Here is a 21,001-nt window from a genome sequence, read left to right as displayed (position 1 = left end):
GAGACACTCCGTTCTCCCCTGGAAGCAGCGGGTGTCGAGAGCTCGGTGTCAGAGCTGACATCGCAGCAGGTACTGAGCGGTTTGTGAGACACCAAATCACTCGCCCCTTTTACAGCAAGCAAGCCACAGAATTAGCGTGCAGCGCCTGTTTAGGCGCGCCCGGCCCGAGGCTCCAGCCGAACGCGGGCTCCGCCCTGCTTTTGGCCAGCCGACTTCTTTCCCTCAGCCTCTCCCCTCCGCGCTGTACCGACCGGCCTCCGCGGTCACTCCAGGAACTGAAACTAACCCTTTGCCCCTGCCCCTTCCCAAGCCCACGCCTCCCGGTGACGCGAACTCCATTTCCCAGAGTCTCCGAGGTCCCTAGGGCCGAAGTCTGCTGTGCCTTGGGAATAGTAGTCCACACGAGCCGCTTATCTAGACAAGGGCAAGGGAAGGAATCCCGGGTGGAACCACATCTCCCAGCAAGCCCGGAGATGACTTTCGGTGCCCTGCTCGGGACGCCGTAGTTCCAGCTCTCGCGGCGGAAGGAGCGAGGCGTCTGGACTGCATTTCCCGAGGGGCTCCGCGCCTCGCACCTCTCCGGCGGCGACGCGCGGTCTGTGTTCCTCAGGCACGGGCTGAAGAGGACTACCGATCCGCTGCGGACTCCCACTCCCGTGGTGCCCCGCGCGTGGCGGGCCCAGCCCCCGGCTCCCGCCAGCCCCGGGGCGTCGCTGGTTGTTGTCGTGCTAGAGTCGCCCCGCCCCTCTTCTCCTTCCCCTCCCCCCGGCCCTGCGCACGGGCCGCCCCTCCCCCCGCCTCCCGGCCCCTCTCACGGTGCCAAGATGGCGGCGGCGGCGGGCGGTGGCAGTTGCCCCGGGCCTGGCTCCGCGCGGGGCCGCTTCCCCGGCCGGCCGCGGGGCTCCGGCGGGGGCGGGGGCCGCGGCGGACGGGGCTGCGGGGCCGAGAGAGTGCGGGTAGCTCTGCGGCGCGGTGGCGGCGCGGCGGGGCCGGGCGGAGTCGAGCCGGGAGAGGACACGGCCCTCCTCCGTTTGCTGGGACTCCGCCGGGGCCTGCGCCGGCTTCGCCGCCTGTGGGCCGGCCCTCGCGTCCAGCGAGGCCGGGGCCGGGGCCGGGGCCGGGGCTGGGGCTGGGGCTCGAGCCGGGGCTGCTTGCCGGAGGAGGACAGCAGTGACGAGGAATCCGACGATGAGGTGAGGCGGTCGGAGGCGTCCCCAGCGCCGGGCGGGGCGGAGGCTAGGGCTTTCCAGGAGTCTTGGAAGCTCCAGGGGTGGCGTGGGGAAATGGGAGAAAGGGCCCTGGAAAGAGGCATGGGAGGAGATATGCTGCACGGAGCTTTTGGTGGAACGGACTTCTGGAAGTATACAGGGAAGTCCCGGCTGCAGCGGCCACTTGGGCCCGAGGTGGGTCCTGCTGAAGGATCCTAGGTTGATTCTTCTTGGTAGTCGGCAAAGCTAGGGCAGTAGAGGTTTGGGCAAGGAGTGGGAACTGCATGCCCTCCCTGTGGTGTTTGACAGCAGCAGCGTGGCTTTGGTGGACCGAGGATAGGGCTGTCTGGGCTGTAGGATTCTGCGCCGGACCGTATAACCTGTGACACGTCCCTGCTTTCACCAGTGCCCCAATTTCCTTTCTGATCTGAGGTAGAGGATAAAGCAGTGGAGAGCTTCCTTTTGGGGCATGGGGTTAAAAGGGTGCTAACAACTGTAGAACGGATTGAAAGCTGAGACTGGGTACCTTGGCAGGTCTGAGTTCAGCTAGTACTTATTCCTAAACCTCTCAGAAAAGGCAGGAAGGTGTGGGTTGTATTGCTTAGGACCAATGGTTGGTAACCACCTAGGGGCCCTCTCTACTCCTCCTTGGATGCCCCTAATAAGTTCTTCACTTACGAAGAAGATATGACCCATGAGGGTATAAATGGTAGGTCCCACTTTTCTCTGAGTGGGAGTATAAGGGAACTCTGAGTATAGTGCCTACTGCCTGACCTGAGGGGACTCTGTTTTGTTCCCTTTCTAGCCACTGACAGCTGTGCTGGGATGGGGTTCAAAATACCCTGTGCTCTATCCCTAGAGAGAGAATTTGTTTTCTACCCTCTTCTAGACTTTTAATTCCTTTGCAGATAGACAGGGGTATGTTAAAGGGGAAGCTGGGAATATTCCTTGATACCTGAGTCCCAGGTAGAACGAGGGCTTTGGTACTGACTGCTGTTTCTCCCCTCCACCCCTGGTCCCCTAAATCAGGAGTTTCAGGGTTTTCATTCAGATGAAGATGTGGCCCCCAGTTCCCTGCGCTCTGCGCTCCGATCCCAGCGAGGTGAGTGACGGGAAACTCTACCTCTATAGCTTTACAGAAATGTTATTCTCGCTCTTCATGTCAGCTCTTCCCTGTACACCTAGAGTCTCCATCAGTTACTGAGTGTGTTCTGTGTTTAAAGCCCAAGCTAGCTGGGCTGTGGGGGAAACAGACAAGTAAGACTTAGCCCCTTCCCTGCTGGAGCGCCTTCCTCAGTCTACAGGGCTAGCTTGACCCATCTCCCCACACCTATTCTCCTTTTAGGTCGAGCCCCCCGAGGTCGGGGCCGCAAGCATAAGACGACCCCCCTTCCGCCTCCTCGCCTAACAGATGTGGCTCCTGCCCCCCCAAAGACCCCTGCCCGGAAACGGGGTGAGGAGGGCACAGAACGGATGGTGCAAGCACTGACTGAACTTCTCCGGCGGGCCCAGGAACCCCCAGCCCCCCGGAGCCGAGCATGTGAGCCCTCCACCCCCCGTCGGTCTCGGGGACGGCCCCCAGGACGGCCAGCAGGCCCTTGCAGAAAGAAGCCACCTACAGTAATGGTGGCAGAAGCAGCTGTGACAATCCCCAAACCTGAGCCCCCACCTCCTGTGGTTCCAATAAAACACCGAACTGGCAGCTGGAAGTGCAAGGAGGGGCCTGGCCCAGGACCTGGGACCCCCAAACGTGGAGGACAGTCTGGGCGAGGAGGCCGTGGAGGCAGGGGCCGAGGCCGAGGAGGGTTCCCTCTTGTGATCAAGTTTGTTTCAAAGGCCAAGAAAGTGAAGATGGGACAATTGGCTTTGGGACCTGAATCAAGTCAGGGTCAAGGTCAACATGGGGAAAGCTGGCAGGATGCTCCCCAAGAAAGAGTTGGATCTGGACAGGGAGGGGGTCCTTGCTGGAAGAAGCAGGAGCAGAAGCTGGAGGAGGAAGGGGAGGAGGAAAAAGAAGAGGAGAAGAAAGAGGAGAAGGACAAGGAAGAGGTGAGAGAGAAAGAAGAGAAAGTTGTAGCTGAGGAAGAGATGGTGCTAGCCAAGGAAAAGGAGGAGGCAAAACTGCCATCACCACCTCCGACTCCTCCAGCCCCTCCACCCCCTCCATCCGGCCCACCTCCTGTAGCATCTCCTCCCCCTCTACTTTGCCCTCCACCACCCCCAGTGTCCCCCCCACCCCTACCACCTCCTCCACTGCCTCCTGCCCCAGATGAACGAGAAGAATCCCCTCCTCCTGTGGTCCCAGCTACCTGTTCCAGGAAGAGGGGCCGACCTCCCCTGACTCCCAGCCAGAGGGCAGAGCGGGAAGCTGCTCGGGCAGGGCCAGAGGGCACCTCCCCTCCCACTCCAACCCCCAACATCACCACGGGATGCCCTCCAGAAGAGAGTCCCACTGTGGCACCCAAAAGTACCACCTTCCTGAAGAATATCCGGCAGTTTATTATGCCTGTGGTGAGTGCTCGTTCCTCCCGTGTCATCAAGACACCCCGTCGATTTATGGATGAAGACCCCCCCAAGCCCCCAAAGGTGGAAGTGTCACCTATTCTGCGGCCTCCCATTGCCATCTCCCCATTGGTCCCACAGGAACCAGCACCAGCCCCCTCTCCACCACGTGCCCCAAGTCCCCCATCTACCCCAGTTCTACTCCCTGAGAAGAGACGCTCCATCCTAAGAGAACCCACATTTCGCTGGACCTCACTGACCCGAGAGCTGCCTCCTCCTCCCCCTGCCCCTCCGCCAGCCCCACCCCCAGTTCCTGCCCCTGTAACCCCATCACGAAGGCCCCTGCTTCTTCGGGCCCCTCAGTTTACCCCAAGTGAAGCCCACCTGAAGATCTATGAATCGGTGCTCACTCCTCCTCCTCTTGGGGCTCCTGAAGCCTCTGAGCCAGAGTCTCCTCCTGCCGATGACTCTCCAGCTGAGTCTGAGCCACGGGCAGTGGGTCGCACCAACCACCTCAGCTTGCCTCGATTTGCCCCTGTGGTCACCACTCCTGTTAAGGCTGAAGGGCCCCCTCACGGGGCTCCACCTCTAAGCAATGGGCAGCAGTCCCAGACTCAGCTACAGCAGGCCTCGCAAGCTCAGCTTCTGCCCCAGACACCACCACCATCACAGCAGCCACAGCCGCAGTTAAAACCACAGCTGCCGCTGCCACCACCACCACCACAACAGCCACCACCACCGGAAAAGGCCCAGGTTGTGGATCTGGGTTCCTTACCACTCTCTGGGGTGGAAGAGAAAATGTTTAGCCTCCTCAAGAGAGCCAAAGTGCAGCTATTCAAGATTGACCAGCAGCAGCAGCAGAAGGTGGCATCTTCGATACCGGTGAGCATGCCACTTTGGCCAGGCTCTTGCACACAGTCCATCTAGCCTCGATTCTCTGCAACCCTTTGACTTCCTGCTTCCCTAGGCACCCTTCTGCATTGCAGAGACCCCTTAGTCCTTCTCCCATCCCCCAGACTCCTGGGTTTCTTTTCTGGCCCCACTTCTCCCCCATGTTATCCCCTATCCCCATCTTTCCTCACTTTCCGGCCATGACTCTGTTTATTCCTTCCTCCAGCTGAGCCCTGTTGGGCAGGTGGAGGAGGTTGTGGGAACTGTCAAGCAGATCCCAGACAGAGGCTCTGTCAGGTCTGAAGATGAATCGATGGAAGCTAAAAGAGAGAGGCCCTCGGTATGGAGTGGGAGAAGGGCCTCCCAGAGAAGGCTGGTTGGAGGAACAGGGCTGCAGAGCACAAAGAGCAACTCCCCATGTATATTCCTGGTTTTTCCTCCCCCAGGGCCCTGAGTCCCCTGTGCAAGGCCCCCGCATCAAACATGTCTGCCGTCATGCTGCTGTGGCCCTAGGTCAGGCCCGGGCCATGGTGCCTGAAGATGTCCCCCGCCTTAGTGCCCTCCCTCTCCGGGATCGACAGGACCTTGCCACAGAGGGTACGGAGGGAAGTGTGGTGGGAGACTTGACAGTCGGGTCAGGATTGAGGGTGAGACTAGGAGAATGGGAACTAAGTCAGGGGCTTGGGGCCAGGTGGCAAGTGGGTTGGAGTACTGGGTCTTAGACAAAATTAGTTTGTCTAGGGGCACCTGGGACTTGAGCATTGTGGGAAAGTGGGAACCAGAGGACCAATTGGGGGAGAACAGGGAAACTAGAGGTAACAGGCCTGGTGGCTTTGTGGCTCCATGCCCTCCTCTCCATCTGCTGCAATAGATACGTCGTCAGCATCTGAGGCGGAGAGTGTCCCATCACGCTCCCGGCGGGGAAAGGTGGAGTCAGCAGGGCCTGGGGGGGACTCAGAGCCTGCAGGGTCTGGAGGGGCCCTGGCCCACACACCCCGGCGCTCGCTGCCCTCTCACCATGGCAAGAAGATGCGGATGGCACGGTGTAGACTCTGTCGGGGCTGCCTGCGTGTGCAGGACTGTGGGTCCTGTGTCAACTGCCTGGACAAGCCCAAGTTTGGGGGGCCCAACACCAAGAAGCAGTGCTGTGTGTGAGTAGTTAGGGTGCAGCCTCCATTCCCACCTGCCCCTGCTCCTCTTCTGCCCAGCCAGAGCAGTGGGGTCGGCATCCTTGTGGAGAGCTTCCTCTCTTCCCCCAGACCACCAGTCCCCTCCCCTGGTGACGTGCTGCTCCCCTCCCCAGATACCGGAAATGTGACAAGATAGAGGCTCGGAAGATGGAACGCCTGGCTAAAAAAGGTAGTGAGGTTTGAGGAGCATTTCTCCCCAAAACCTTTAGATTTGTGGTCTGAAGGAAACCACATTTTCTTTGTTTGCCTCTCCCCCCTTATCTTTGCAATTCACCACCCTTTTCTTCTTTCCCATCACGTGCTTTTGTGTTTCCCATATTCATTCTCTTCTACCTCGCTTCTTTCTGGCTTTTCTCAGCCATCCCAGCTTTGCCTCTGTTCCTAGCTGAGTTCAAATCCCACCAAGTCCCCTGTTCCCACAGGCCGGACCATAGTGAAGACGCTGTTGCCCTGGGATTCCGATGAATCTCCTGAGGCCTCCCCTGGTCCTCCAGGCCCACGCCGGGGGGCGGGAGCTGGGGGGCCCCGGGAGGAGGTGGTGGCCCCCCCAGGGCCCGAGGAGCAGGACTCCCTCCTGCAGCGCAAGTCAGCCCGGCGCTGCGTCAAACAGCGACCCTCCTATGATATCTTCGAGGACTCAGATGATTCAGAGCCTGGGGGTCCTCCTGCTCCCCGGCGTCGGACCCCACGAGAGAATGGTGCGAATTGTCTGCTGCTTCCTCTAACAGTCGTGTGTTTTTGTGGAAGGGACGAGGTTCCCAGACCCAGGGTTCTGTCAATCTGGTAGAGAAGGTGGCTGAGGGGAGAGAAGGGAGAGGTTTTAGGGTGAACACAGATCTGGAATATCAGGTTTTAAGTGAGCATGCTGAGCAAGGCCTAAGAGTCATCCAGGGGCCCTGGGAATCTAGATAGCATTGGAACAGGGTTGTGGAAGAGGAGGGTGCTGGGCCAGGGCAGGGGAGGGACCTTATTGCTAATGTGACCTGCCTAGAGCTGCCAGTACCAGAACCTGAGGAGCAGAGCCGTCCCCGCAAACCTACCCTGCAACCTGTGGTGCAGCTCAAGGCCCGAAGGCGCCTGGACAAGGTCAGGACGGCCCCACATATGAGCCCCGATTCCTATTCAAGGCTTGGTTCCTGTCCTCCAGCAGCTTCCTGGCAAATCAGGGTAACAGGCACACCTTAGTGCCATGGTATGTCCATACCAGAGGACAGACCCAGAGGGATGAGGTGGGCCTGTTGGTGTGGAAAGCAGTATAGGATCGGGGTGGGGGAAAGGGCAGTGGGGAGAGGAGTCTGCAGAGAGAAAGGGGCCAGTAGCTTTCTGACCATCACCCCCATCTCCCTAGGATGCTTTGGCCCCTGGCCCGTTTGCTTCTTTTCCCAATGGCTGGACTGGTAAACAGAAGTCCCCTGATGGTGTGCACAGAGTCCGTGTGGATTTTAAGGTACAGCATTGAGGGCTAGGGTGCACAGGTGATGTTTGGAAGAAACCTATAGATTGTGTTAGAGAAGCCAGGACTTTTTGCATGGTCTTGTGCTCCTAGTGACTCTCTGTTCCTTTGTCCTCTTTGCTCAGGAGGATTGTGACCTGGAGAACGTGTGGCTGATGGGCGGCCTGAGTGTGCTTACCTCTGTGCCAGGGGGGCCACCGATGGTGTGCTTGCTATGTGCCAGCAAAGGCCTGCATGAGGTTGGAGCCTTGCTTTTCTTGGGCCCCCTCAGCAGGGTCTCATCCCCTTACTATTCGGACTCACTCTGTGCCTGTCATTTATTCCCACCCTAGCTGGTGTTCTGCCAAGTCTGCTGTGACCCTTTCCACCCATTTTGCTTGGAGGAGACCGAACGGCCCTTGCCTCAGCATCATGACACCTGGTGTTGCCGCCGCTGCAAGTTCTGCCACGTCTGTGGGCGCAAAGGCCGAGGAAGCAAGGTTTGTACCCAAGGGCCAGCCTGGAGGTGGGGGGGCGCTGGGGGAGGCATGGAGGAGAAGGCTGTCCCTTCTGCCAGTAGGTGCTGCCATTGCTGTCTTCTCCAACATCCAACAGCACCTCTTGGAGTGTGAGCGCTGCCGCCATGCTTATCACCCAGCCTGCCTGGGGCCCAGCTACCCAACCCGGGCCACACGCAAACGGCACCACTGGGTGAGCAATGTAGCCCACCCCCTTGCTTTGGGTCTGATTAATGCCACCACCACTCCCAGACTTGTTAAAGGCCGAGACTGTTATGAGGAGGGGGAGTTTTGGGGATCCTTTTGAGAATTTTGATAAACATTTCCTCTTCAGAAATTTCACATACACCAAATTTGCATGCAGAATTTGTGCATAGTGCTTTTGGGACTCGTGGAGTCAGTAGTCCTGGGCTCAGAATTCCCTGCTCTCCACTTCTCCCGACTTTTCCTATGAGTGTCCCCATTTCATTCCTCTCCTGCCTCCCCTGTCTCTCACCCTGTGTCCCCTCTTCTTCCTCTCCCTCCTTTTCTTTGTCTCTTCTCATCTTCTCTGCATACCTGTTCTCTTACCTGTCCTTCCTCATCCATTTCCTCTGTACCTCCTCTCCCCCATCTCCCCTTCGTATTGCCTTAGCCCAGTGTCTGGTTTTCCCCTAACATGCCCTTTTCCCCTAGATCTGTTCAGCATGTGTGCGTTGTAAGAGCTGTGGGGCAACTCCAGGCAAGAACTGGGATGTCGAATGGTCTGGAGATTATAGCCTCTGCCCCAGATGCACCCAGCTCTTTGAGAAAGGTGGGGATCAGAGGGGCCCTGAGCCCTGGGGCCAGGGGGTGGGGCAGAATCCTAAGCTTGCAGGAAGAACAGATGCTGTCCTGGTGGCTTTCCATTTTCTTGTAGCTAAGAAGTCTTTTCTTTCTTTCAAGGCACTTCTCCACAGAAGCTCATCTAGTATGTAAAATAGGGACACAGAGCTACTCAGAAGCTGGGGAGTAGGGTGGAAGGGGTGGATAGCCTAGATTCTCACCCTCTCAGTGGTCCCTGAGGTGCCACCTGGAATCTTAAGTCTGCAGGAACAGTTGGAAAACCCTAAGCCCTCATTTGTTCAGGCAGTATACAAGGTTTGGGGGCTGCAGAGTAAGGAAAGAGGTCAGGTTCTCACCCAACTTCTTGTCAATAGTAAGGACCCAAGCTTGAGGGTGTAATGGAGGTAGCCCACGTAGCAGTCAAGGGATGGTGGGTCCCTGAACAAGGACTCGGAGGCAGGTAGTAATCTCACCCCTTTAATTCTTCTTCCTGCCTTTTCCTCTAGGAAATTATTGTCCAATCTGCACACGCTGTTATGAAGACAATGACTATGAAAGCAAGATGATGCAGTGTGCACAGTGTGATCACTGGGTACATGCCAAGTGTGAGGGGCTCTCAGGTGAGTGAGCAGAATTCCAGGGTGCACCACAGCCCTGTGGGTTCCCTGACCTAGTGCACCCACAGGCCCTTACAGGACTGGTAGGCTGAGCGTTCCTTGGCAACTAAGGGGCTGCTGGGAACCCTTATATCCTCCCTAATCATTTTCTCCTTTACTACCCCGGCTGTTTCAGATGAGGACTATGAGATCCTTTCGGGGCTGCCAGACTCGGTGCTGTATACCTGTGGGCCGTGTGCTGGGGCCACACACCCTCGCTGGCGAGAGGCCCTGAGTGGGGCCCTTCGGGGGGGCCTGCGCCAGGTGCTCCAGGGTCTGCTGAGCTCCAAGGTGGCAGGCCCACTGCTGCTGTGTACCCAGGTCTGGAGGGCTCAGGAGGCCAGAGGGGGTAAGGCCAGGCCCGGCACTGGCTCTACTGACTTCCCCCCATTGCAGTGTGGTCAGGATGGAAAGCAGCTGCACTCTGGGCCCTGCGATCTGCAAGCTATAAGTCAGCGCTTCGAGGAAGGTCACTATAAGTCTGTGGTAAGTAGGACATGGGGAGGAGCAGGTGGGTTCCAGGAGGAGAAGGTTGGGAGTTGGGTGGGGTCTCAGACTCTGACCAACCCCCTTACAGCACAGCTTCATGGAGGACGTGGTGGGCATCCTGACAAGACACTTGGAAGAAGGAGAAACACCAGAGCGCCGGGCTGGAGGCCAGATGAAGGGGCTCCTGCTGAAGGTAAGCTCTTTGTATTGAGTGGTAGTAGAATGGGGTGGCGGGGGAGAGGGTATCCTTCAGCCCCTGCTCCCACCAACTCTCCTGGGGAATCCAGTTCTTCTCATCCTGTTAACCTACTCCCCAGCTGCTAGAATCTGCGTTCGGCTGGTTCGACGCCCATGACCCCAAGTACTGGCGACGGAGTACCCGGCTGCCAAAGTGAGCAAGGCTGAGTAGCAGGAGGGGAAACAGGAAGTGAGGGCAAAGGCAAGAGTATCCAGGGATTCAGGGTTCAAGCAAGCTGGAAATTGATGAGTAAGAGTTAATATTTGGGGACTGGAGAGGAGGGTGGTAGAACCAGGATGAGATTTCCAAGTGTTTCTAAGCTAGCATTGTTCATTTAACTCTCATTTTGTTGCTACTCTGCAAGGCAGTGTTGGAGACAAAGTGAGCAAATCAGGTTGAGCTCTGAAAAAAGCTCATGTTTAGGGACTGGGCCACTGATGTCCGGTGAGATCAGGGCAGGGTGGGGAAGTTCAGGGTATGGTGGGTACCCAAAGGAGGGTCTTCCTTGATTAGTGTCAAGGAAGGCTTTCCCAGAAAGGTGACATCTGAAGTGAGGTGTGGAGGAAGAGTATTCCAGGCATGAGGCACAGCATCTCATGTATCAGTGGTGGTATTAGAGGACCTGAGTTGTTTGGGGGACTGAAAGGAATTTCCCATGGAGAGAGGACAAGAGTGTCATAGCATGTTCAGGCTGACAATAGTGGGTGGGACCAACTCCATCAGCCTTTGTTAAAGATGTCAGTTGCTGACCCCTCCTGTCCACAGTGGAGTTCTTCCCAATGCGGTGTTGCCCCCATCCCTGGACCACGTTTATGCTCAGTGGAGACAGCAGGAACCAGAGACCCCAGAATCCGGGCAGCCTCCAGGGTGCCCCTCAGCAGGTACTGGGAAGTAGGGTCTGGATACCAGTGTTCCTGAGACAGTGAGACAGACTCCAAATCCTGAATCTTTTATCTCTTTACCCACATCGCTTCCAGCTTTCCAGGGCAAGGATCCAGCTGCTTTCTCACACATGGAAGACCCCCGTCAGTGTGCCCTCTGCCTCAAGTATGGAGATGCAGACTCCAAGGTGAGGACTGCTGTATGAAGCCCCAGGATGTGGGGTCTGGTCCCTGGAGTACCCCCTTATGCCGTCTCTTCTGTCCCAGGAGGCAGGGCGTCTCCTTTACATCGGGCAGAATGAGTGGACACATGTTAACTGTGCCATCTGGTCAGCCGAAGTGTTTGAGGAGAACGACGGTTCTCTCAAGAATGTGCACGCTGCAGTGGCTCGAGGGAGGCAGATGGTAAGGGCATGAGCCTGGAGAAGTAGATGGCCCTCAGGGTCCCAGCTTTTCTTTCACATTGTCTGCTGGAGCATGTGCTTTCATTGCTTGTCCGAGGTACCTTTTTCTGTTGTCCTAGGACTCTTGTGCTGTAGTGATAGTGGCTTTTTCCTATTTGTGCCATCTGGTCATAGCTGGACCTGAAGCCTGGGAGCCTAAACATTAGAAGGCCTCCTGTTGCTTGAACCTGGGCTGGATGCTTCTTATACAGTGTGCCCTTTATCATGTCCCTGTGATAAAGTTTTTTTATCACGTCCCTGTGAGGTGAGGTGTAGCCTGGGGTAGAATTCCCCAGTCACCAGTGTGGGGGCATGCCAGATACTGTAGAATGCCTCACACTGCTCTGATTGGAGTTGACTCACTACATGGAGTGGTTGTGAGGATTAAGTGAAATAATACATGCTCTATGTTAGAACGGTGTGAGAAAGATGGTAAATGCTACTTAGTAAATGTTAACTGTTGTTATTTTTCACCTTAATGCAATAGTCTGCTTCAAGACAACCTACGGTAGTTTTGTTATACACCAGGCGCTGGATGCAATTGGAGAAGAGGTTATGTTGGGTGTTGGCCTTTGCTGGGCTAGATGCTGGGTCAAATGGGGGCCTGAGCACAGCCTCAAGGACAGAGGTGACAAGTGGGCCAGACCCTGGCCCCGGTCATTGACTTCTTCCCTTAGCAGCCCTTTCCACCCACAGCGATGTGAGCTCTGCCTGAAGCCAGGAGCCACGGTGGGCTGCTGCCTTTCCTCCTGCCTCAGCAACTTCCACTTCATGTGTGCCCGGGCCAGCTACTGCATCTTTCAGGATGATAAGAAAGTTTTCTGCCAGAAACACACAGACCTGCTGGATGGCAAGGTGAGTCAGAATTGTGGGAGAGACAGCTCCCCGTTGCTATTTCTTCCCTTTGAATGCCCTGATCTCCTGGGGATGACTCAACTCCCCGCAGGGATCTCAAACCCCTCAGCCTTGGCCCCTACTGCTTCTCAGTGCCTCCTCCTTGTATGTTCTCCCAGAGTCCTTTAGGCCAAGTCCCCAGCTGTTCAGTCCTTGCCTTCAGAGCCTTCCCCTCACATCTCCCCTACCACCACCACCACCACCACCACCAATCCAGCAATCCCCATTCACCATCCACCTCCCAGGAGATCGTGACTCCCGATGGCTTTGATGTTCTCCGCCGAGTCTATGTAGATTTTGAGGGCATCAACTTCAAGAGAAAATTCTTGACGGGGCTTGAACCTGATGCCATCAATGTGCTCATTGGTAAGCCATCTGTTCAGCAGTTCCAGTTTTCCTGACCTTGCCTGGCCCCCATGCCTCCTGACCTCACCCCTTCTGACCCCCACTTTGTACCATAGGCTCCATCCGAATTGACTCCCTGGGTACTCTGTCTGATCTTTCGGACTGCGAGGGACGGCTCTTTCCCGTTGGCTACCAGTGAGTAGTTTGGGGAGTTCAGTGGCGGTCAGGGATCAAAGGCTGGATTCCATTCCCAAGAATCCTACCCTCTGGTCACACACATCCACCTACCAGGTGCTCCCGTCTGTACTGGAGCACAGTGGACGCTCGGCGGCGCTGCTGGTATCGGTGCCGAATTCTGGAGTATCGGCCGTGGGGGCCAAGGGAAGAGCCTGTTCACCTGGAGGCAGCAGAAGAGAATCAGACCATTGTGCACAGCCCTGCCCCTTCCTCAGGTATTACTTCCTCTTTTTCCTTAAATTCTCCAAATACCAAAAAAAAAATTCTCCAAATACCCACCAACCCTTATTTTCCTCTCCTTTAAAGTGACTCGGGGTGGGGGGGGGGTTGTTAACAATGGTAATACTAGATAACTTATTGGCTCCTTCTTACATGCTGGGCCTGTACTCAGCATTTCACAGGAAATGAGTAGAGAGCACCATGGTTCCTGAGTTTGAGTTGGGATCAAATGTAGCAAGCATTTATGGCTGCCTGACCCAGGGCTACATGTTCACATAATGTTCCCCATCATTCTCTGAGGAAAATACAAGCTCTGCTTTGCTGTGATAAATATGGTGGAGCCAGGTAACAGTGGTAGAGTCAGGATTTGAACCTGGATCTGCTCAGTTCCCAAACTGGTGTCCTTACAGTCATGCTGGCATTGAGGGATGTAGCTAGAGCAAGGGAGATGCCATCGTGGGTCAAATGGGAGAAGGAGATTGGGGTGGGTGGTATGGGGGGTTTATTCCAGGTTGGAGCATGACATGAGATGGGGAAGAGAGAAGGGAGTGCCTGTCCTGGCTGGAAACAAGGGAGTATTGGGGGAGGAGGAGGCAGAAACCAGCTTGCAATCATCGGGTGGAGCCCGGTAATAGGGAGCCTCAAGCACCAGGAAGGGGCGGATGCATTTGATGTGGCAGGGATATGCAGAACAGGTAAGAAAGTGGTAGGACTGGCCGTTCTGGAGAGAGGACAGTGCCCCTCATGGGCATGTGGCCGCTGAATCATAGAGAGCAACAAACGGCCCTGACACCTGGCCAGGAAGGAGAGGGAAATGGCAAAAGATGGGTGGGATGGGGTCACCAAGGGACCCCATCCAGGTGTGTGTGTGTGGAGGTTTTGCAGGTATCAGGGTGGGAGTTTGGGTCCTGGGTAATGACTGGCAATGTGTGAGTGCATCTGTGATAAGGGCAGAGGAGGCCCAGTTGGCTCAGAATAAGCAAGGGGATGTGAAGAGGTTTTGCCAGAAAAGCCCCTGCTTCCCTGATGCAGTTCTCTCACCTCTTTAGAGCCCCCAGATCATGAGGACCCCCTGCTAGATACAGATGCCCTTATCCCTGGAGCACATGAGCACCACTCGCCCATTCAGAACTTGGACCCCCCACTTCGGCCGGATCTCAGCAGCATCCCTCCTCCAGGCCCCCGTTCTTTCTCGGGGGCTCGAATCAAAGTGCCCAACTACTCACCATCCCGGAGGCCCTTGGGGGGTGTCTCCTTTGGACCGCTGCCCTCCCCTGGTAAGCATCTGGGAGTGTCGGGTGGAGCCAGTGGGGTGGGATGAAGCAGGAGCTCCTGAGTGATGCTGATCCTTCCCCCCACAGGAAGTCCGTCTTCTCTGACCCACCACATCCCTACAGTGGGTGATCCAGACTTCCCAGCTCCCCCCCGACGCTCCCGTCGTCCCAGTCCCCTGGCTCCCAGGCTGCCACCATCACGGCGGGCCTCCCCTTCCCTCAGAACCTCCCCTCAGCTCAGGGTCCCCCCTCCTACCTCAGTCATTACAGCCCTCACACCTACCTCAGGGGAGCTGGCTCCCCCTGGCCCAACACCATCTCCTCCACCACCCCCTGAAGACCTGGGCCCAGATTTTGAGGACATGGAAGTGGTGTCAGGACTGAGTGCTGCTGACCTGGACTTCGCGGCCAGCCTGTTGGGGACTGAGCCCTTCCAAGAAGAGATTGTGGCTGCAGGTGCAGTGGGGAGCAGCCATGGGGGCCCAGGGGACAGCTCAGAGGAAGAAGCCAGCCCCACTACCCGCTATATCCACTTCCCTGTGACTGTGGTGTCTGGCTCTGCCCTGGCCCCTGGTGGCCTCTCTGGAGCCCCCCGCATTGAACAGCTGGATGGAGTGGATGATGGCACAGACAGCGAAGCTGAGGCAGTCCAGCAGCCTGGGGGCCAGGGGGCTCCTTCTTCAGGGCCAGGAGTGGGCCGGGCTGGGGTCATCGGGACTTCAGGGGACAGGACCCGACCTCCTGAGGACCTGCCATCAGAAATTGTGGATTTTGTGTTGAAGAACCTAGGGGGGCCTGGGGAGGGCGGTGCAGGGCCCAGAGAGGAGCCACTCCCCCCACCATCTCCCTTGGCCAATGGCAGCCAGCCCCCCCAGGGCTTATCCCCCAGCCCAGCAGACCCTACCCGGACGTTTGCCTGGCTCCCTGGAGCCCCAGGGGTCCGGGTGTTGAGCCTGGGCCCTGCCCCTGAGCCCCCCAAACCCGCTACATCCAAAATCATCCTTGTCAACAAGCTGGGACAAGTGTTTGTGAAGATGACTGGGGAAGGTGAACCTGTTCCACCTCCTGTGAAGCAGCCACCCCTGTCTTCTCCCATTCCTCCCACCACCCCCACCTCCTGGACTCTACCCCCAGGACCTTTGCTGGGTGTGCTGCCAGTAGTAGGGGTGGTCCGCCCTGCCCCACCCCCTCCCCCTCCTCCACTGACGTTGGTATTAAGCAGTGGGCCCCCTAGCCCACCTCGCCAGGCCATCCGCGTCAAGAGAGTATCCACCTTTTCTGGCCGTTCCCCACCAGTGCCTCCCCCAAGCAAGACTCCCCGGATGGATGAAGATGCAGAGTTGTTGGAGGGTATCCCTCAGGTTCCAGGGATTAGTAGCAGTGGGTAAGTGAGTGCTGAGGCTAGGGAGGCAGGTGAGGGAGCTGAGCAAGAGAAAGGAGTGCAGCCTTCTTGTCGTTTCCCTTAGGTTTAGCCGAGTGAGGATGAAAACACCCACAGTGCGTGGAGTTCTCGACCTGGATGATCCTGGGGAAGAAAGCCCTGGGTAAGTGAAATGGCCAGTTACCTTTTCCTGGAAGCTCTGGAACCTATGTCCCTTAACCCTGCTGACAGGTCTCTCCTCACAGGCCCCTCCAGGAACGGTCCCCTCTGCTGCCACTTCCAGATAGTGTTCCTCCCCGGGTCCCTGATGGTCCCCCTGACCTGCTGCTTGAGTCTCAGTGGCACCACTACTCAGGTAGGGACTAGCATGCCCCCTTGCTGCTTCCTTTCACGTGCTTGGCTCAGCTGGGTCACTGACAGATACAGAATTGATCTACTTCAAAAAACATTGCACACCAAGTATGAGCCTGAGGCTAGGTGCTAGAGTTACAGAGATGACCTCAGGGAGCTGATGGCCCTGTGGCAGAAACAGATGGATGAAATTTCAGCTCAGCACGAGAAGTCTTTGAAAGCCCTTTGTCCAGGATGCTCAAGAGCCCAGGGTAGGCCCTCAGAGCCTATTCTGCTAGGGCCAAAGGCTTAAGTACCTAGTAAAACCAAAGATGAAGTTCTAGGGAGCATCCAGAGAGGATGGAGCCCACGTAGGGCCTAGAGAAGATATAGGAATAGTGGGAAGAAAATCAGAAGAGCATGGTGTCCACAGGCTGAGGGAAGGGAATAGTCAGCAGACCTAGTTGCCACAGAGCACTGGGAAGGCAGGGTTGAGGATTGGTGTACCATTATTAGGTAAGTGGTACAGGTGAGACAGAGAGTGGTAGTGTCAAGAGTCCAGTACTGAAGACAGAGTGGTTGATGAGGAAGCCAAAACAACACACACAGGTAGTTGCCATAAAGCTTAGCTAAGGATGGGAGAAGAAAAGGTGGGCCAGCAGCTTAGAAGGGTTTGGTGAAGGCTCAGACAGCAAAGTCAATGATGAGGAGGGATGGTCATGAATGGAAAAGGAGGTGGGAGGGGGCATGGTGGTCCATTTTGAACAGGAGACCCCTGAGATGGTGGAAGGTGGGTTCTAGTTGCTGGGTGGGGGCAGTTGGAGTAGTTTTCAGCCAGCGGACTCAGTGAAGCTGGAAATGAAGTTCGCTGCTAATAGAGGAGTCTATTTAGGTCATAGTTGCTGAGGGCAGTGGGAGAGCAAGGGGGCTGTGGTCAAATAAGCTGGTAACAGAGCATCCTGAAGCCCAGAATTTGTTGTGGCCCCAATCCTGTCCAATTGTGTGGATTTTGTCATTACATAGAGTTCAGCTGCTGAGTACGGAAGTGGAGCAAGGTGGACTGGAAATACTTAACTGAGAGGCCGCTTGTGGGGGTCACAGGTGGCAAGAAGATGTGGCAGTGATCATGAGAGGCAGGCCCTGCCCTTAGGGACCATGCCACATTTTGTTAGGAGAAGACAGACATGGACGTGAGCAAGTGCACTGCAGGTTAGCTAGAGCACTGTGAGAAAGTGCCTGGGGAGGGCCCTGTAGTCAGTCCTGCTGTGTTCAGGGGGCAGGATGGAGGTGAGGATGGGGAACACCATAAGAGGAGGAGGAAGAAGTTGTCAGGGGTGGACCCTGGGGTGCTGAGGCCTGGAGACAGTGGGGATCACCCAGCAAGAGTCAGGTTTACAGCCAGGCGTGTAAACCACACCTCCGTTCTGATGGTCCCCAAACTTCTATCTCCACCCTAGAACTGGTCCCTGAACTCCAGGCTCCTACACCCTGCTGCCTGCTCACCCTCACCACCAGTGGTTTGGGAGAAAGATTTTCTAAAAGGCATCTCAAACTCAACATGACCTTAAATGGATCTCTTAACTTTCATCCCAAATCTCTTCCTTCCCACCCTCATCATCTTAATTTAATCCTCCAGTTGCTCAGTCCCCAAACTTCATAGTTGTCCTGATCCCCCTCTTTGCCTTACACCCACATCTACTGCAGCAAATTATGTCTGTTCTCTCTTTAAAACCTGTCAGAACCTGACCACTTCTTCATTTTCCACTGCACCCACTGTAGGCTGATTCTCTCCATCCTTTCCCTCCTGGAATATAGTCTCTTTCTTGGCCTCCCTGCTCTTCCTTTGGCCCTCGTAGTTTGTTTCCTGCACAAAACCAAAGGGATCTTGTTAATACCTAAGTTGGTCCAGGGTCCTTATTGGCTCAGAGCCCTTCCCTCATTCTCACGGCCTTCACCACAACCCACAGGGCCTTTCACATCTGTCCCTCTCCATCCTTACCTTACTGACGACTTCTGTTTTTCTGTCCCTTGTTCACCTCACCTCATGCATGCATGCATACACTCCCTCTAACCTTCCCAGCTTCTTTTTCACTAGCGCTCTCCATTCTTGTCTGAATTATACAGTTTGCCTTTTTCTTTTGTTTATTGTTTCTTCACAACTAGAATGTAAGCTCTATAGGTAGAAAACATATGTTGAACAAATGAATGAACCCAAAGTCCACATATAAAACGAAACTAATACCTAGTTAGAATTAACCCTCAAGAAATCCCTCAAATAGTTTGTAATACAGCCTAATTACTTATGTGAGTATGGTAATGTGTTTTATATTTGTGATATTTACAGAAATGTGTTGCATATAAACAAAACGTGCAAAACATAACTCTCCAGGATTTTCAGTTCTGTGTGACAGAGAGCAGAATGATGGGGTTGACGGGCACTGGCAGGAGACTGGCTTTGCATGAGCTGTGGCTGTGTGCTGCAAGCCACAGCATTCCAGGCCTCGGTGGGACTGCTTATTTGGCCGGGAGGGCCTGCAGAAAAGAAATCACAGATCCCTTAGGAAAAATAACCTCCATGCTACAGGGCTCTTTTGGCAATTGGAGCAGGAGGAGAGCTGTCAGACCCTGGTATCTCTGCTTGTGCCTGGGGAGGAAAAGGGCATGGCATCTGCTGGAAGGGCATAGGGGAGCTTGGGGAGCTTTTGAGTCCAGGAAGGATGATGTGCACCAATTCTGACCTGCTACCTGGTACCAGGTGAGGCTTCAAGCTCTGAGGAAGAACCTCCATCCCCAGAGGACAAAGAGAACCAGGCCCCGAAACGGGCTGGCCCACACCTGCGCTTTGAAATCAGCAGTGAGGATGGGTTCAGCGTGGAGGCAGAGAGCTTGGAGGGTGAGTTGGGAGTGCCTTGACAGGGAGGGAAAGTGTCTGGCAGAACACCGTCCTGACTTGGCCCTGTCCCTAGGGGCATGGAGAACTCTGATTGAGAAGGTACAAGAGGCCAGGGGGCATGCCCGACTCAGGCATCTCTCCTTTAGTGGTAAGTGGAAGGTGGGATGATTCCCCAAGGGCAAGATGGGCTTCCCACACCACTCATGTATCCTCACCTTTGACACTTCCTAGGAATGAGTGGGGCAAGGCTCCTGGGTATCCACCACGATGCTGTCATCTTCCTGGCAGAGCAGCTACCTGGGGCCCAGCGCTGTCAACACTACAAGTTCCGCTATCACCAGCAGGGCGAGGGCCAGGAGGAACCACCTCTGAATCCTCATGGGGCAGCCCGTGCTGAGGTCTATCTCCGGTGAGAGCTCTGGAGGGTCTGGATTAGGTCAGTACATGTTGGGAAACAGACCTGGAGAGAAGACCCTAGGCTATTCTGAGGATTATTTCTAGAATTGAGTTCAGTTCAGAAGAATGAACTCAACCCATGTCCCTTTTTGCTGTTTCTTAAACAGCAGCCATATTAGTTCTCTCCTGCCAGCAGCAAGGCAAACCCAGAATGGGTCAGCAGCACCTCCTTGAAGCAATGATTGTGAACCTCCCTCTCCCTCTTCCTTCTTCCTGCAGGAAGTGCACCTTTGACATGTTCAACTTCCTGGCTTCACAGCACCGGGTGCTCCCTGAGGGAGCTACCTGTGACGAGGAAGAGGATGAGGTGCAGCTCAGGTCAACCAGGTATGGAGCGCAGGCTGGGGTGCTGGGGATGGTGTGGGAGGGTCCTAAAGAGGGTGGCCAGGGGTAAGAGAAGTCATTCCTGGGTGCCAGCCCGGGTGACATGGCTGTACCTTACCAGACGTGCTACCAGTCTGGAGCTGCCCATGGCCATGCGCTTTCGCCACCTCAAGAAGACGTCCAAAGAGGCTGTGGGGGTGTACAGGTGAGTGGAGTTGGAAGGGAAAGGATGCCCCTTGGGGAGGGTGGATGAGTGCCCTAGCAGGCAGCCTCCATTCTGTCCCCCTACCCCCTGAGCTCGCTCCCCTTCCCTGTAGATCAGCCATCCATGGACGGGGCCTGTTCTGTAAGCGCAACATCGACGCTGGCGAGATGGTCATTGAGTACTCAGGCATCGTCATTCGCTCTGTGCTGACGGACAAGCGGGAGAAGTTCTATGATGGGAAGGTGGGCTCCACCCAGTCATGAAAATGAGGTAGGGGAAGCTGGGTGGCTGGGACAGAGCCCTGACAACCCCTTTCCCTGTAGGGCATTGGGTGCTACATGTTCCGCATGGATGACTTTGACGTGGTGGATGCCACGATGCACGGCAATGCCGCCCGTTTCATCAACCACTCTTGCGAGCCCAACTGCTTCTCTCGCGTCATCCATGTGGAAGGCCAGAAGCACATCGTCATCTTCGCCCTGCGGCGTATCCTCCGTGGTGAGGAGCTCACCTATGATTATAAGTTCCCCATCGAGGATGCCAGCAACAAGCTGCCCTGCAACTGTGGTGCCAAGCGCTGCCGTCGGTTCCTTAACTGAGGCTGGGGCTGCCCACCACAGCCCCCCATGACCCCGCTGCCATCTTGCCCTTCATGTGGGGGTTCCCGAGTCCCTCCCAGAGCATCTCACCCCACCCTGTTATGTTCAGGGTGGATGTGAGCTTGCGGGTGTCAGAGGCCCTGCCTCCATCCCTCAAGCCCACTCAGCAATCGCCCCTTTCCTGCCCTGGAGGCCCAGGATGTAGATATTGTACAAAAGTTTCTAAATCCCTTCTTTTCTATGCACTTTTTTATTTAAGAGGGTGGGGTCCCAGGTGGGAACCCCCTCACAATAAAGTCTGTCAATGTTTGGATAGGTGGTCTTCCCATTTGTATGGTGCTAGGTTGATACAACTAGGAGCTCCTGCTGCTAAACCGGGAGCCCACCCTCAACAGCCAGAGGCCACTATTCAGAATTAAAAGTAAATTGTGGGGGTCTCTTAAGGCTTCCAGGTTGGAGCACAGCTGGGTCCTTGTGAGGATGCTATCCCAAGGATGGCAGGATTTTTTTCAGCACCTGGGGCCAACTCCCAGATGGGATGGTACATCATAGGAAAGGTCCCTTCTCATGGGAAGGGGAATGAGAGGATCTC

The 21,001-nt window shown here is 55.8% G+C and overlaps 1 protein-coding gene across 3 annotated transcripts; it reads left to right on the top strand.

The window, feature by feature from the left end:
* The first annotated feature begins 824 nt into the window (after positions 1-824).
* On the top strand, positions 825-20,722 carry KMT2B (lysine methyltransferase 2B). Of its 3 annotated transcripts, XM_077132078.1 has the most exons (37): positions 825-1,193; positions 2,238-2,310; positions 2,554-4,592; positions 4,828-4,941; positions 5,048-5,198; positions 5,473-5,752; positions 5,905-5,960; positions 6,214-6,489; positions 6,783-6,877; positions 7,140-7,238; positions 7,370-7,483; positions 7,577-7,723; positions 7,839-7,934; positions 8,417-8,534; positions 9,052-9,165; positions 9,338-9,522; positions 9,598-9,687; positions 9,779-9,883; positions 10,008-10,081; positions 10,694-10,809; positions 10,906-10,997; positions 11,077-11,214; positions 11,949-12,107; positions 12,392-12,512; positions 12,608-12,686; positions 12,783-12,943; positions 13,997-14,224; positions 14,309-15,605; positions 15,688-15,765; positions 15,848-15,957; positions 18,688-18,825; positions 18,899-18,973; positions 19,057-19,234; positions 19,501-19,608; positions 19,727-19,810; positions 19,923-20,052; positions 20,134-20,722. In XM_077132078.1, exons 1-37 carry the CDS (start codon positions 825-827, stop codon positions 20,407-20,409), a joined length of 8,163 nt encoding a protein of 2,720 aa, XP_076988193.1. In that variant the 3' UTR covers positions 20,410-20,722. The 3 variants fall into 3 exon arrangements, with proteins under 3 accessions (XP_076988193.1, XP_076988195.1, XP_076988194.1); XM_077132079.1 differs by lacking the exon at positions 825-1,193 and having other exon boundaries at positions 1,222-2,310; positions 6,783-6,958; XM_077132080.1 differs by lacking the exons at positions 18,688-18,825; positions 18,899-18,973; positions 19,057-19,234; ... (2 more) ...; positions 19,923-20,052; positions 20,134-20,722 and adding an exon at positions 16,956-17,115.
* Positions 20,723-21,001: the final 279 nt, after the last annotated feature.

The sequence above is a fragment of the Tamandua tetradactyla genome, chromosome 16, assembly GCF_023851605.1.
Source record: "Tamandua tetradactyla isolate mTamTet1 chromosome 16, mTamTet1.pri, whole genome shotgun sequence".
In the NCBI taxonomy this organism is placed as follows: Eukaryota; Metazoa; Chordata; class Mammalia; order Pilosa; family Myrmecophagidae; genus Tamandua; species Tamandua tetradactyla.
Note: the sequence above shows the minus strand (reverse complement) of the source record. Positions and strands in the feature narration are given on the sequence as shown.